General features: G+C 47.6%; 1 protein-coding gene across 4 annotated transcripts in view; it reads left to right on the top strand.

Moving 5' to 3' along the window:
- St8sia5 (ST8 alpha-N-acetyl-neuraminide alpha-2,8-sialyltransferase 5) overlaps positions 1-16,347 on the top strand; it is a 78,859-nt gene that overhangs the window by 13,401 nt on the left and 49,111 nt on the right. For 2 of the 4 annotated variants that reach the window (XM_075968225.1, XM_075968223.1), the window contains exon 2: positions 11,089-11,196. The exons of the other annotated variants lie outside the window; for them this stretch is intronic. In XM_075968225.1, coding sequence (XP_075824340.1) covers positions 11,089-11,196 — 108 coding nt within the window. The remainder of the gene's footprint in view (positions 1-11,088; positions 11,197-16,347) is intronic. 4 annotated transcript variants of the gene reach the window in all.

Below are 16,347 nucleotides of genomic sequence, written 5' to 3'. Positions count from 1 at the left end.
CAGGTAAAATATTACTGTAATTATTGATGAAGAGGCATGAGCCAGGCTCTGACTCCAAGTGAGCATACACTATTTACCCCACACTGTAGCCCCATTCAGGAGACAGTCTTTTCTAGTTTGCCCTCGCGCATAGATGGTAAATGTCCCATTCAGTTGCCATGGAGACAGCATTCCTGAGAGTGCTGACTCGCAGAAGGAAAGTTTGTTTGGACTTGAGGTTTGGGGGCTCAGTGCGTGGTTGAGCATGTGGCTGCTCTGGCCTGTGGTGAGTCATGGTGGATGCTTGTAGGGGAGAGGATGCTTACCTCATGATAGCCAGGGAACACTAGAGACAGAAGTGGTTGGAATTTAGTATACCCCTCAAGGCACACCCCTAATTGCCCAGCTTCCCTCCCCCAGACCCTACCTGTGGAGCTTTGAATGAGAATGACCCCCATGGGCTCAAATATTTACAAGCCTCATCCCCAGTTGGTAAACTGTTATGGGAAGATTGGGAGGAGTGGTCTTGTTGGAAGATGTGTGTCACTGGGGATGGGCTTTGAGGTTTCAAAAGCTCAGGACAAGCCCTGTCTCTCTCTCTGCTGGCTGCCTGTAGATCAGTTTGTAGATCTCAGCCTCAGGCTTGCACGCCACCAAGCTTCCTGTCATGATGACAATAGATTAATTCTCCGAAACTGTAAGCAAGCCCCTAATTGCATGCGTTCCTTTATAAGAGTTGCCCTGGTTCATGACAACAGAACAGTATCTAAGACCCAGCCCTAAAGATTCCACCATCTTTCAGTAGCACCGCAAGCTGGAGACCTGTAATAGGTAGGTCTTTGTGGGTCATTGAGGACCTGATCTACAGCACAGAGGAATCTAGGTACAGCCGCACAGCCTGTGAGGTCCTGGTCGGAGGCACCTTCTTCATCTCATTTCTCAGGACCCAGCACAAGGACTCTGATTAGGCGTTGAGTGATTGTATGCACACAAAAGAAATTGAAGCTCCTTTTCTTAACGATTGTTCATTAAACACCAACTCAGCTTAGCGCTGGGGGAAAAGATGGAGATTCTGGTTTTGGAGAACTGCCAGGTTCCGGAAACTGGATTTGGAAGTGCTATAATTTAGATCTGGAATGATCCCCAAAGGTTTCCTAGATTAGGACTTGATCTTCAACTTGGCATCTTCAAGAGCCGGAGCCTCACTGGAGTTTTTTTTTTTTTTTTTAATTTTTCGAGACAGGGTTTCTCTGTAGCTTTTTTGGTTCCTGTCCTGGAACTAGCTCTTGTAGACCAGGCTGGCCTCGAACTCACAGAGATCCGCCTGCCTCTGCCTCCTGAGTGCTGGGATTAAAGGCGTGCGCCACCACCGCCCGGCTCCTCACGGGAGTTTTATGCTGTTGTGAGTGTGCCCAAGACTGACGTGTACTCTTCCCCCGCCCATCCTGTTACTTCTTGTAAGCAGTTCCTCCTTGAAACAAATGTTGAGCGGTTGTTAACTACAAGCGGCTGGGAAGGATGTGGCTGTCTCCTGGATGACCCAAGTGCCCGCTGTGTGTGTCTCCTGGAGGGGAACTGGAGAGCTGAGCAGGGAGAGGATGGGGTGTGCAGTAGAAGTTCTGGATTCCAGACAAGCGTCAAGAATGACAGTGTTGAGCCTGGGCAGGGTGGCGTGGCACACACCTTTAATCCCAGTGCTGGGGGCGGGGTGGGGGGAGAGCCAGGTGGATCTTTGTATTTCGCAACCAGTGAGTTCCAGGACATTCAGGTCTACATAGAGAAATTCTGTCTTGAAAAAAAGAAGAATTATAGTGCTGGGCCTGGAGGCACCCTCAATCCAGTGTAGGACTGTGGCCGTGTGGCACTGGTCCCAGAGCCAACCTCCGTGCTCTTCCTCTGAACCCATCCTTGGCTGGATGACACCCAGGAATTCCCCCTTTGGTCTCTGCCATCTGCACTGTGGGTCTTGCACCCTTCAAAAAGTCCGGCCGAGCTACAGAGCTTTAGACTCTTCTCGGCTCAGCAGCTCCTCAGGAGGGACTCAAGGAACCACTCCTCATCCGCTCAGAGCCCTCATCTGCCCTGCTCTGCGCCACTAGCCAATCTCCTCCCTCCCTTTATGGCAGTGGGGAGAGCTGGGGGCCAGCCTGATGACCATGTCTGGTGGACAAACCATGAGAGAATGAGCAACCCCCACTTCCCACTCCTGCCCCATGGCTTTCTAGTCAAGTCATTCTGGAGTATTGAGAGAGGAATCAAGAATCAGTCAGCAGCAGGACAGGACAGAGAGCAGGCTTTTGATCACACCGTTAATTCCCCAGTCAACGCGGGGGCCTTTCTGAAACTGGGCCATCTCCCTGGAGAAAGCTTCAAGGGAGGAGAGACAGGTGGCATCACTTCCATGAACTGAGGCTTCACCAGCTGCCACCCTGCCCCTGGCTTCCCAGTCCATATGCTTCAGGTCTTTGTTGCCCATCCTTGCTGGGTGTTCTTTCCCAGAAGTCTCTGCTCACACGTCCCTGCCCACTCTTGTCCTGAAAGGCCACACACCAAGTCCTGTGACCCTCTTCCTATCGGCTGTTATTTCCCATCATGTCTTTTACCTTCTGGCACACTCTTTTGTCAGCAAGCTATTTACTTGGTGTCCAGCTCCCTCTAGCTCAGGGATTCTCAACCTTTCTGATGCTGCGACCCTTTAATACAGTCCCTCATGCGTGGTGGTGACTCTCAACCTCAACCACAACATTATTTTTGTTGCTACTTCATAGGTGTAACTTTGCTACCTTTATGAATCATTCTGCAAATATCTGTGTTTTCTGATGGTCTTAGGTGTCCCCTGTGAAGGGGTCGGTTGACTCCCCAAAGGGGTCATGAGAACCCCTGTTCTAGCTGGCATTCAGCACTTGGGTCAGGACCACTACTGAACCTTGGCGTCCAGACTCACGACTGTGTGATGAGTACAGAATGATACGATAGAGTATATGTAACATGGTGTAACAAAACTGGAACGAGTCAATAAAGACAAAACATGTACCTCAGCCACCTGTGAGGCACAAGACTAATTCCATGATTCATAAGTGAGGGCTCTTATAGCTTTGCTCTTCCACACTGGGCTTAGTGAGAAAGAAGTGGATCCTTTAAAATTATTTAATTAAAAATATTACTAAACCTTGTCTGCCACGGGTGGGAATTAGTTAATTTTGAGACAAAATTTCAAACTCAACATCTTCCTGCTTCAGTCTGCCAACCCAGGCACCACATCCAGCCAGGCAACTTACCACTGTTGGGGTGCCTTCCTCCTACCCATAAGGCCATGGGAAGACTTTGGAGGGCTTGTATGGAACAAGACCTTAGGGGGACTCCCTGAACCACAGTGTTCTCAGCTGGCCTGCCTTTTGCTTTCTAGAAACTTTTGGAATCTAGGTTCAGATGACCCAAACAGCATTCTCTCTGGGGCTTCTTCTGTTCTCTCTCTCTTATTGAAAATAGATTTTTTTCATTCACTATATTCTGATGTTTTCCCTTCCCCAACTCCTCCGAGGTCCTCCCCACCTCCTCTTCCATCCAGATGCACACCCTTCCTGTCTCTTCTTAGAGCACAAATCAGCACCTAAAGAATAATAATACAGTAAAATAAAATGAGATCAAACAAATCAGAGCAGGAAAAGCAAACAGAAGAAAAAGAACAAGAAACGCATAGATGCCGAGACATACTGGCACACACAGGAATCTCATTAAACCACAAAACTGTAAGCCACAATATATATGCAAAGGAACTGCAAGGTAAAAAAATAAAATTAAAAAATAAATTAATGCTCTGCTGTAGTAATATGAGCGGCGGGGCTGTGTCCCCAATACCCCAGCCGCCGGCTCAGCTAGCTTATGCCCCGAAATAATTACACGGACACTGTATTCATTTAAACACTGCTTGGCTCTTAGCTCTAGCCCTTACTGGCTAATTCTGATATCCCAATCAACCCATCTCTAATAATCTGTGAGCACCGGTCTTACCAGGAAGAGTCTAGCCTAAGTCCATCCTGGGTCGGAGCTGGGGCATGGCATCTCTCTGAAGCGTCTGCTCTGGAGAGGAGAGCTGCGGAGTCTGACCTCACTTCCTCTTCCTCCCGGCATTCTGTTCTGTTTACTCCACCCACAGGGCCAAACAGTTTCTTTATTGCTTAACCAATGAAATCAACAGATTGATATATGACACTCCCACATCACCCTGCTTATTTGGAAATAGTATAATCGATTTTTTAGAGAAATCAGAAAACACTACTAGCCTAAGAGAAGAATAAACTTTAGTGCCACATGCAAATATAACCAGCTTTGTGGTAGAAAACCTTGCAAAAGTACGACATGCCACACTGTGGTGGTTTGAAAGAAAATGGCTCCCATAGGGAGTGAGTGCCACTATTAGGAACTGTGGCTTTGCTGGAGTAGGTGTGGCTGGGGGAAGTGTGTCACTGTGGGGGCAGGCTTTGAGGTCTCCTATGTTCAAGTTACATTCGGTGTGGCACACAGTTCACTTCCTGTTGCCTGCAGATCAAGATGTAGAACTCTCAGCTCCTTCTCCAGCACCATGTCTGCCTGCATGCCACCTGTCATGATGATAATGGACACTGTAAGCTAGCTCAGTTAATTGTGTTCCTTTATAAGAGTTGCCAAGGTCATGGTGTCTCTTCACAGCTGTAGAAACCCTAAGACACACACCCTCTTTGGTAGCCTGCTTTTCTCCATTTAATTTATAGCTAGCACCCCATCTGCTGCCCAGACCTTGCACTTAGTGACTGTATGTTGATCTTTGCATAACTCTGGGAGAGGCCCTGTTCTGTGGGTGGGAAGGTAACGGTGTGCCTAGCTGACCTTTTGAGCAGTCCGTGGGAAAGCTTTTCTTCTCCCCAGACTCTTTAACTATACATGTAAATCAGTGTCCTCATTGGCTTTCTGCTGCTGTAATAAAGACCATGAAACGGGGAAGGAAGGGTTTATTTGACTTCCACTTCCACATCACTGTCCATCATTGAGTGATGTCAGGATAGGAACTCAAGTAGAAACGCCGAGGCAGGGGCTGAAGTAGAGGCCATGAGGGAGCACTACTTGCTAGCCTGCTGTCCTGGCTAGTTTCATGCCAACTTAACACAAGCTAGAGTCATCTAAAAGGAGAGAAACTCATTTGAGAAAATACCTCCGTAAGATTTGGCTGTAGACAGCCTGTAGGGCATTTTCTTAATAAGTAATTGATGGGGAGAACCAAGTCCATTGTGTGTGGTGCTATCTGGGCTGGCCATCCTGGGTTCTATAGGAAAGCAGACTGAGCAAGCCAGTAAGCAGCACCTCTCCACTGCCTCTACATCAGCTCTGGCCTCCAGGTTCCTTCCCTGTTTGAGTTCTTATCCTGACTTCCTTTAGTGCATAGTGATGCACTATGATGTGAACATGTAAGTCAAATAAATCCTTTCCTCCCCAACTTGCCTTTGGTCAAAGTGTTTCATCACAGCAGAAGAAACCCTAACTAAGACAGAAATTGGTACCAGGGTTGTGGAGTGTTGCCGTGACAGATCTGACCATGTTATGGGGAGGATTGTGCAAGGACTTTGGACTGGAAAAGCCACTGAGCGTTAAGAGGTTTGTAGGATGTTCTGTGGGAGCCTGGAAGGTAAGAACGTTGAGAGCAGTGCAGAGGATGGGGGCCTGGCTTGTGGAGTCTCAGAGGGAAACAAAGACTCCATCAGGCCTTTTAGGTGAAGACTGTACGGTGTCTGGTTGGCTGGAGCTGAAGAATCAGCTGTGACAAATGAAAGACCAGAACTACAAAAGTGAAGCCTTTGCGTTACTGGGGTAATGCTGGTCGGCTGGAGCTAAGAGATTAGAGGTGGTTAAGAAGAGACCAGCATCACTGAGGTGAAATCCCCTGCGAAGCGTTTCCTGAGAGTCAGCACACAGAGGCTGTGTCCAGAGGTGAACCTTGTAGTGGCAGCAGAACTTTGTTGTGTAGGAGTCACCAGATAGTGCTGGTTCTGAAGGCCTGAGGGGTCATGAAAAACAGCTGTGGTTGGCACTGTGAGCAGCCTGGAGAGGCCGTTGGTGCGCATGCAGTCCCAGTGGTGACTGAAGGCTCACAGCTGAAGGGGCAATGAGAGAAGTTGAGGCTTTGCACTGTGAAAAAAGCCCAAGAGAAGCTGTTGGTGAAAGTGCAGCCCAGTTGCCACAGAGAACACAGCATTTTGGAGATGCCAGTATCATGGAACAGCCACCAAGAACAGTCAGTAACAGTTTTGGAGTGGAGCCATCCAGAGCCTTAGAAACAAGCTGTGTGTGCTTCAGAGGGCAGAACTGAAGAAGTGACCCAAGCCCCTTGGAGGATCCCCGAAGATCACGAGTGAATCCCAGATAACTGGAGACTTTCGGAGTTTGATTTTGCTTTGTCCAGACTGTGGCTGTGTCCTGGCTCTTTCCTCTTGAAACAAGAAAGTATTTAACTTATTTTACAGGAAACCACAGTCGGGAGACTGAATTTAAAATGGATTTTAGGTTTTAAAAGAGACTTTGGATTTTTAAATAGACTGAATTTCAGTGTTTGAATTTGTAGAGACTGTGGGACTTTTTAAGTTTGTAGAATGTTTTATATTGTGATGTTTATATTAATGTGTGATCTTGAGGATGAACAAGAAAGGAAAGGTGATGACTTTAACAGTGATATGTTTTTGGGTCAAGTTGACAAGAGATCAATTGTCGTGGTTAGCTTTATGTCAACTAGACACAAGCTAGAGTCATCTGAAAGGAGGAAACTTCAACTGAGAAAATGACTCCATAAGGTCTATCTGTAAGGCATTTTCTTAATTAGGGGTTGGTGGGGATGGTGTCATCTGTGGGCTGGTGTTCCTGGTTTTAATAAGAAAGCAGGCCGAGCAAGCCATGAGGAGCAAGCCAGTAAGCAGCACCGGTCCGTGGCCTATGCATCATCTCCAGCCTCCAGTTTCCTGCCCTGCTTGAGTTCCTGTCCTGACTTCCTTCAGTGATGAATGACAATGTAGAAGTATAAGCCAAATAAATTGTTTCCTCCCCAACTTGCTGGTTGTGGTATTTCATCCCAACAATAGAAACTCTAAGACGCTTGCTCTCCATAGCTTGCTCAGCCTGTTTTCTGATATAACCCAAGACAACTTAACTGCCTAGAAATGGCACTAGCGACAGTGGTACGGGCCCTCGCCGTCAATCCTGCTGAAGAAAATACCCCACAGCTTCTCTAACAGGCAATCTAATGAAGTATTTTCTCAACTGAGCTTCCCTCTTCCCAAATGACCTTAGCTTCTGTCAAGTTGACAAACTAACCAGCATAACCAACTAGCTGACAAAATCTCAGGTTGAAAGGTCTTCCTTGTCTATGGGTAGTTTTGGTTAGGGCTTTTAGAAATAAGAGCTTTTAAAGTCAGTCCTGGGCAGTGGTCTTGCCCACTTGTTAGCCTCGGGCTCTTGGGCATGTGACTAAAGCTCTCTGGGATTCAAGGTTTTCATCTGTAACTGAAGATAGTGAGGCCGCCTACATCTGTGGTGCTTGATAGTGCTCAGCAAAGCCCCTCCCCCTGCGCAAACCACACCCATAAGCTGACACATACCTCATGATTTCTTAAAGAGCAAAGAACACACAATCACTTCAACAAACACATCGATGTACAGCTGTAGGGTCAGACCACGGTGGATTGCTGCTCTTTTCTAAAGAGCCTGGCAACTAGATGGACATTCTTCTGCCTTGGTTTCAGGGACCTTGCCTGTTCCTCTTCCAGGCTAAGCTCTCTCCGCTGTGGAGGCTTGAGAGGGGGAAAAGCAGCAACAGCCATTCAGTAAAGCATGAGAAGAGTGAGAACTTTGTGTATACCGCTATCCATTAGTAAGGTCCCAAGAGGACTCAGACCAGACTTGGCTAGGAGGTGGGTCAGCCTGCTTGTGACAGGTGAGCAGGACTCCCAAGGAGGGAGATGGTAGGCACTGGAATTAGCAGATCCAAGGGGCCCGGTTTTCCTTAAAGGTTTATAGTTGGGTATTCAGCACTGCTAGACTGAAAATACTCCGTATTTTCTAGGTCTTTATTGTGAGTGTGCTTTAATTTTTGTCCCCTTGTGAATGAGCAAAATTGTGGGAAGTCAGTCATTTACCCTCCTTGACTGACAGATGATGAACTTCCCTTATGTTGAGCAGCAAGCAGTCAGCTCAGAAGCTTCTCTTCAAGTGACCGACTGGGTTGTTTTATGGTATCCTGGTGGCTTTGAATACTTGAGGGACACCTTCGAGAAACTCCACTCCTGCCACAAGCAACACTTTCATCCATGACTGGTAGCTAGAATGTTCAGGAAGGTGTCTTCCAGTTACATCTACTCCAGTCTAGGGCAACACTGGAGAACTTACTCTGCCCATTCCAGGCCTCAGTGATTTCCAGATGACCAGGCTTGAAGCTCCATCCTGAACTGTAGCTGCAGAGTTCTCTGCCCTGCCTTCAACAGGTAGAATGAGGAACAGTACACCCCAGTGTAAAAAGCCTGCGGTTGGCAGATACCAGTTGTACCTATACATGATTTGTGATTAGTTCTCAGGAAGGATTGTGATTGATCTAGGAGAAACTGGAAGGTGTGATGTTATTGGTGCAAAGTACAATCCCATATTTGCATGCCACGCCCCTTCTGAGTGTGGCAACATTACTAGGCTGTGCCCTGTACTTTTTGAGTCAGCAAGAGAGTCTTCTGTGTTCTGCCTTCTTGTGTTGCACCATTAGTTCCAATAAAAGATGTCCTTAAGTGGTCTTCTCTTGCTTATTTGTGGTCTTTAGGGTAGGACAGGCCGAATTGATAATGTGAGGAGTGGGCCGTGGTGGCCATGGCTATGATAATGATGGCAGCTGTTGCAGCAGCTGTGGCAGTAGCAATAGCAGTAAGAAGGTGGCTGAAGAGGTCAAGCATGAGTTTGAGCACCTCCTGTAGTGGGCAGAGGTAGTCAGTGATGGTGAAAGCTTAGAGACAGAGAAGAAGGAGAAGCAAGCAGAAGACTGAAGGCTTTATAGCAGACTTTGGGTTCCAGTTACTTCCAAGGCTCAAAGGCCCAAGGGTCTTGACACACGAGGCTTGAGAACTTTACAGGTGCTGTTGAGGGCTCAGGGTTCCAGCACCCTGGGGGACTGTGGCATAGGCAGGTGCTGAGTGCTATTACTGCAGCTGCTAATAACCCAACAGATGCTGCTAGGTGAGGCCAGGAGCAGTAAGCCTATGACTGGAGCACCCAGAACTGTAAGCCTCCATCTTCTCGAAGCTGGAGCCACAAGCCTCTGGTCTCAGGGTTTAAGAGCTACAAGCATCTGAATCTGCATTCCTGGATCCTCAGCCTTTGGTGCTCAAGGGCCCAGGCCTACCAATTCTGAACTGCTATTCTTTGTCTTCTGGGGATTTCCATCTGAATAGAGAAAAACTGACCTCAGCAAGCTGAATGGTAACAAGAGCTGAACTTTCACTCAAAGATGCCAGAGACATCCTAGGCTGTTTCTTCATTTGAAATATGGGGACAGAGACCACAAGAAGTGCAGAGAACTGTCTGAGGTCACCGGTCAATTGGAGGGGTATGGATGGAACAACTCCAAAAACCATCCGCTCTCCCCATCCCGAAGTTAAGAGGCTACTTATTAATAATTTTATTAACTATTTCCCCCAGTTTTTCATCTCTCTCCTCTTCCCTCTACCCACAGCTCCCCTTTTCCTTCCTTCTTAATTCTGTTCTGACTTTGAATTTCAAGCTTCCTTTATCAGAAGTGGTCACTCGTTTCCTCATATGTAAGGGCCAGGCAGTTGCTAAGGGCTTTGGAAATACTATGCATTGTTGTATAGCAGTGGTTCCCAGTAAGGGTGAGTTTGCTTCCAGGAATCATTGACATCTGGAGACACTTTGATAATCATAACAGGCAAGCTAGAGGCCAGATACAACTGACAGAGCTGGGGACATCATTCCACACCTTCTGCAGCACAGGACAGTTCCACAACAAAGGGTTCTTCAACCTCAGGTGTTCACAGTGCTAGCTGGAGAAAGTTGGTCCCAAGGTTCTTAAGAGGGTGCCCCCTTTTCTTCTTCAGCACTTTAGAAGCTGGTCAGTTTCCCTTATGAGAGTCACAGTGCTCACAAGACCAGAGGTTCGGGTTGGGTAGTGCACCGCCAGGATTCTTCAGCTCCCAGGCAGGCTCTGAGGCACTGGCAACTTTGGCTACAGTACTCCTCCATGAGCCAACTTCCCCAGGAGCAAGCTGATGGCTGTCTGTGGGGAATGTGGGACGGGGACCTGGTATGTGAGGGTTTGCATGTACACACATGTAGGGGAGGGTGCCTAAACTCAGTCCTCCTGCTTTGGGTACCATCTCACATGCCCGCCTGTATGCCCTGGCCCTCTTCATTCCTGCCCCTTCTGGAGTCATGTCCTGGGAATGGATCTACTTCTTGAAGGCCATCAGGATGCTGTTGTCTCTGACCCGAGTCAGTTGCCCATCTGCTTGCTGTCTTTTAGTATTGTTTCTGGTCCCTTCGGCTGCCTCCTCCCCATGTTCATGTTCTGACTCATTGCTTGGCTGCCATCATCCTCAGGTTTGCGAGGGACTGGATACAAATGTGCAAAGTCCGTCCTCTTAAACAAAAAGTGGGATCCTCACATGGGTATTAAAATCTTTGAAGTTTTGTCTGGCACATTACTGGTGATAGAATTCTTCTCAGCTGAGTCTCTAGAAACAGGAATTAAGGGAGGGCACCAGAGAGGAGGTAGAAGAGCCCTGTGACTTTTGTCTCGGTAAGCCTCAGTTTTCCTGCCTGTAAAATGTGAAAACGATGGAGTACGGGAAGGATGCAGTAAAGATGGCACAGAGGGCCATGATTCGCCACCATCATCCCCATGAATGGAACTGTCACCAAGGGCACGGAGGGCCATGCTTCCCACCATCATCCCCATGAATGGAACTGTCACCTTCTTCTTCTGGTATATAATCAAAGAATTGTATCGCATGGTTATAACGACAGAATGTGGCTCTTAGACAAGCCTAACCTAACATATGAGTGTATATATCCATTGCCTCATTCTTTTGCCAGAGGCTTCCAATTTGATTGGCAGAGGGGCGACCAGCAGGCCAATTGGACTGGGCTCTTTAATGACAGCAACAGCTCAACAGAGCCGAACATCAGTGACTACAGATCCAGGTACAGACCCCAGTGAATGGTGGGGGAAGGGAAAGCCCAAAGGGACGGGACTCTGCAGTCTGTACCCATTGCCTGTCCCTAGAGCTGCCTCAAGGAAGGAGTGACTCGCTTTTCCTTTTCATAGCTCCTTGTATTTGGGGTCTTCCCGTGTCCTTTACTCGAGGGGTGGATTGGATATGAGGGATGAGGGATAGGACCTCGCCATAACACTGTGGAGACACTGGCCTTCTGGGTAGAGTGGGACGGGAGCTCTGAGTTTCAGCCCTCATTTGTAGGTGGGAGCAAGAGCCTTGTCTACACAGCAGAGATTCCAGACTTGAGGTGGTGAATGCTTGTGAGTGGAGGAGGGTGTGTGGTGGCCTCAGGGAGTGGATACTGGGCAGAAGTTCCCTATTGCTTTCAAGTTCACTGCCTGGATATGGAGGTTTCCCAGGGCTGGGGCAGAGTTGCTTCTTTCAAGAAAACACTGCTGTGGCATTCATTTCATCTTTCCCTGTTTATTTCCTCTTGGTCTGTTGCAACAATTAGAGTGAAATTCAGTAACTAAGGGGCCTTCTGCCTCCATGGGAGGAGTGCTAGGGTGCTTGTTGGGTGCATAAAAGAATATTCATAGGTGAACACATCCTTTGTGAGGAGAAATTGGGTGGACAAGACCAGATGCTTTTTGTGTTTGGAGCTAAGCATGGCAGGGACCTGCCAGGTAATAATTTCCCGGGGCTGATTAAGCTGTTTTATACTTTGATATATATATTCAATTTTATAAGTATTTCTCACTGTCAGGTCTGCTTTCCCTGAGCAAATGGTCTGAGCTTTCTTTGCAGCTAGTCTTGACCCTCAACATTGACTCAGCCTTGCGGAGAAGAAGTGATGTGTTTTGCTGGGGCCCAAATGAGCCTGCTTTTGTCAAAACTTTGACAAAGTAAAAATGTGGCTACCGTGTCAGAACCAAGTGAGCACGTGTCCACAGATCAACCCGAGTGTGTGGGATGGCCCACGTAATGATCAGGCTTCAAGAATCTGATGCCTGCCTCTTGGGACCAGGGTTCTTTCTTCATGTGGGCAGTGGGAACATGGCTAGCTGAGCAGGGTCCTGGGAGTCATTGGAGCAATGAGTGTACCAAGGTCCCCTTTCAGATGTCTAGCTGCCCTTGTTAGTTGGTGATTTATCATGTTCTACCCACCTAGTGATGTGGTCAAGGTAAATGAGCAGGTGTCTGAATCCCTGGGGGAGCTTCCTGGGAAAGAGAGATACTTGAAAGAACTTGGATAGAATACATTGGAGTGAGTAGGGTGGACAGGCGCCAGGGAGGCTGTTTCTGGATAGATGTTCCCAGTCAATGGCTAAAGCCACGGATAGTGCATACCTTTGATCATCATTGTGACCAATACCTGATAGAAATACTTGAGGGAGAAAAGCTTCATCCATTCATTCATTCTCTCACCGGTTTCAGTTCATTATGGTGGGTAGAGTTTGGCGGAGCAGTAACAGGAGAGAGTCAGGGCAAGATGTGGCTCCCAAGGGCACACCCTTAGTGGCCTACTTCCCGTCACCCCTTCCACGGTTCTACCCTCTACCAAAATGTCATTCAAAAGTTGAATTCATGGATAGTTGAAGCCACTCATTAGGTCAGAACCCTCAAGGTCTTATCTCTGGAAACATCCTCTTAGACACTCGCAAAGTTGTGCGCTGATACTCCCGTTGAGTGCTTCACAATTCAATAAAGTTGGCAACGAAGATGAACCATTTATAGCATCATCATACTGTTGGTGCTATAAATCTGATCAAGAGCCCCCAGCTGGGGAGCTTATAGGCACCAGCAATGGATCTACTATTGTTATTATGCTAAATGGAAATAGCATCCAACTGCCGTCTAACAACGTATATACCCATAGAGCAGCGCGGCTCTCAGCTCTCTTCGGAGAACTTTCCTGTGCAGGGAATGGTGGTTAATGTAGATGCTCACAACTGTTCAGAGGGCAGAGAAGAAGTGTCTGTGGAGGGCTCAACCACAGGCCGGGTGTCACACACTTACCCCTCAGCAACCATCAAAGAAGATGGATGGAAGGTTCGCAGGAGTCAGAGGTCGGGAAAGACCAGGATGAGACAGTGACTCTGGGACATTGCAGGACTACTGTACACACAAGCTCATAGCTGTGCTTGCCTGTACAAGAAAAACCTAGACATGCTCAAGCCAGTGAATGTTCCACCACGGAGGCGGGGAGGCTCATGAGCCCCCACTTCTAGCTGAGGAGCTGTTGGCAGTTGGTAATTTCTCTGGGAGAGAACGTCAGCTTTCCTTAGGAGAATGGTCCCTGGGTCTGCTGCTCTCCAGCAGGTGTTGCATCTCCATGCATGTATGGTAACACTGCTTGGACCCAGAAGGGTGTAAACTGAAAAAGGGCAGGAAGTGAGGTGGGGCTGGGTAGCAGGAAGATGGGAGGAATGAGGAGTAACTGTGATCAAAGCACATTGTATGCATGTATGAACTTTCAAAGACTTCATAAAAATACTTAGAAAATCAACAATTAACCACTCACTGTACCGTGGCATCCCAGGGGCCTATGGGATGTGCTTACACAGGAAGAACTGTAGTCCCAAGAGACCAGCGTCAGACCCTTGAGGCCTGGCCATGTGTATAGTCATGGTGTCCAATGCAGGCCACCCTGCCTATCTCAGAACACCTGTCCACTTGGTTTCTGACAGTATCATCTCATCTTTTCTGTTCCCGAGTTTTGAGCAAAAACACAGGGTCCGTCCCTAAACTTCCAACTGCCAGCATCTTCTCTGTCCCTGTCCTCAGTAATGTCCCTCCCCCTCCCCTCCTCCTCCCTTCTCCCCCATTCTCCTTTTCCTCCTTCCCTCCCCTTCCCTCTCCTTATATGAAGCCACTGCCTTTCTCTTGCTTTCTGTCGCCTTTCTTGACTCACATTTATTCTTCTTCCTTTCTCATCTCCTTGTTCTTTATTTCTCTCTCCTCCACTTTATAACTCAGATCCTCCCTTTCCCATCATCTGAGCCTCCTCAGGTGTGGAGACCCTGCTCAAGTCTATTCCTTCTGGAATTCAGAAGCTCTTTATTCAGCAATGTTACCTCGCAACCGAGTTCCTTTTGGAGAGCTGCCGTGTGACCAAGAAACCCCTTGGTCACAGAATAAGTGTCTTGACCACACAACCCCAAATTGTTTGGAACAATTTCAATTTTAAGTCTCAACTTTCTTCTTTTCCTAAAAGAAAGTTTATTTAGAAAGTATTAGCCAGTTGTACCGCTGGATTTTTATTTAATACAAGACGCAATACAAAGCTGAAGCCATTTGTAAGGTGTGGCTCTCCTAGAATAACTGTGAGCCACACATAGTTAAGAATAGAGTTCTCAGAGCTTGACAAGGTGGCTCTTATCAAATAGTAGTGGTCTTGTTTTTGAGTCTCTTACCACACATTTTTTTCCATGTGTGCCAGGTGTTGACTTTGCTGATGGAAAACGGATGGGAAGAATGGGCACAAAATGATGGAAATGAAATCCCTCAGCTGCTTCTTTGTGAGGGTCAGAGCCACGATGTGTGATAACCAGGAGGGCAGGAATTGGATGGAGCTAGCTTTGACATCCGACCTGTGCACAGCAGTTGGCTTACTGGTGGCCCCACGTGTGAAAGACTGCACAAAGCGCGTGTAGTTCTCAAACGTGGGAAGAATAAGGAACATAATTGGAAAAGGCTGCATCTGGGAGGTTTTTCACGTGGCTGACAGGGCAGCTTGTGCCTTCTTTAAGATGGACTGGGTAGCTCCTGGCAGCAGATATGCAGCCGCCAGGGAGAGCTTCACAAGGACAGATGTCATATACGTCATCCCAGCTAACAGCTTTGTATCTGGGATATAGCATATCTTCGTGGTATTATTCACCTACTGAATAATTCAGTGCTTGCCATATTTTATGCCCTATAGTTGTGTGGTATGTGGAAGTGTGGTGCTGCCTGTTAGCATTTTATTATTAATAGGGTTGGAAAGGAAGTCAGGAGAAGCCAAATATAACCAGAGGATAAAGAGGAGCACCAGCCAACAGTTTCTAGTCCCTGTTCAAGCAGGAGCCACGAGGAGAAAGAGCCAGTCTGAAAAATTCCAAACAGAGCCTCAAAGAAAATCCTGGCTGATAATGCTCGTCAAGGCTATGGTCAGGTCTGGTAGACAATCTCTGAACCCGGGCTGAGCTGGAGAGTGTGTTATACAAATGCATTCATGTCCAGCTTTATGGAGTTCAAGTTAATTCTATGACATTTTGCCCTTAAGCATCCTTAGGGGAGCTGCTTTAACGAGTAGAATGGAGTAATTGTTAACCAACAACGTTAAACGAGCATTTAGACCAAGTAGGAAAGTCTTTGAGGACAGCTCCCGTGTTCAGAGTATGAATTCATGCTTTCATCCCTTCAGCTGGGTGTGGTTGTGAGCTCTCTTATAGTTCTCAATAAGAACATGGTGGCACCTGCCGCAGCAGAAACTCAGTAGATGGTGGCAGCATAGGAGGATGAGCTGACCGAGAAACAGAGGCTATGGTAAGAGAGCAAACTCCAGTCCCTGTTTCCAGATTAGGCCTTGGATTCAACCCTGTCTCCCAGTGCTCTTGGCCCGGGAACCAACAAACGGGCCTTCCTCCAGCAAAGTCCTTCCTTCCAGGTTGGAACTAACCAAGATTCTCTCTTGAGAAGAGCAGATGGATGTGTGGCCTGAGGGTTCTGGGATCCTGGAGAGAAAAGGGGAAATTGAAAGTTGGGGAGAGGTGTGTAAAAAGCAGAGAAGAGTCAGTGAGGATAAGTTATATGTCTGTGGTAACTGAGTGAGAAACCCTGCCGGATATTCCCGCACCTGGCAATGGATAAGGAGATTCAGGGAGGTAGGGCAGAGCCCTGGCCTCTTTCTGGCCAACTGAATGCCTTGGCTCTTCTAGTCTGACCTGCCTGCCTGCTCAGTAGCTTCTCTGGGTAGAGTAGCTGTCTCCTTGGTGATTGCCCACTTTGTCTACAGGGTGGACAACATTGCATCCACTTCCTCATGCTATCTCAATTAACTAAAAAAAAAATCAGTAGCCCTCCTGTACACAGGTGATAAGAGGACTGGGAAAGAAATCAGAGAAACAACACCCTTCACAATAGCCAAAAATAG

Source organism: Microtus pennsylvanicus, chromosome 4 (genome assembly GCF_037038515.1).
Source record: "Microtus pennsylvanicus isolate mMicPen1 chromosome 4, mMicPen1.hap1, whole genome shotgun sequence".
NCBI lineage: Eukaryota > Metazoa > Chordata > Mammalia > Rodentia > Cricetidae > Microtus > Microtus pennsylvanicus.
This window is presented reverse-complemented; position numbering and strand designations above follow the sequence as displayed.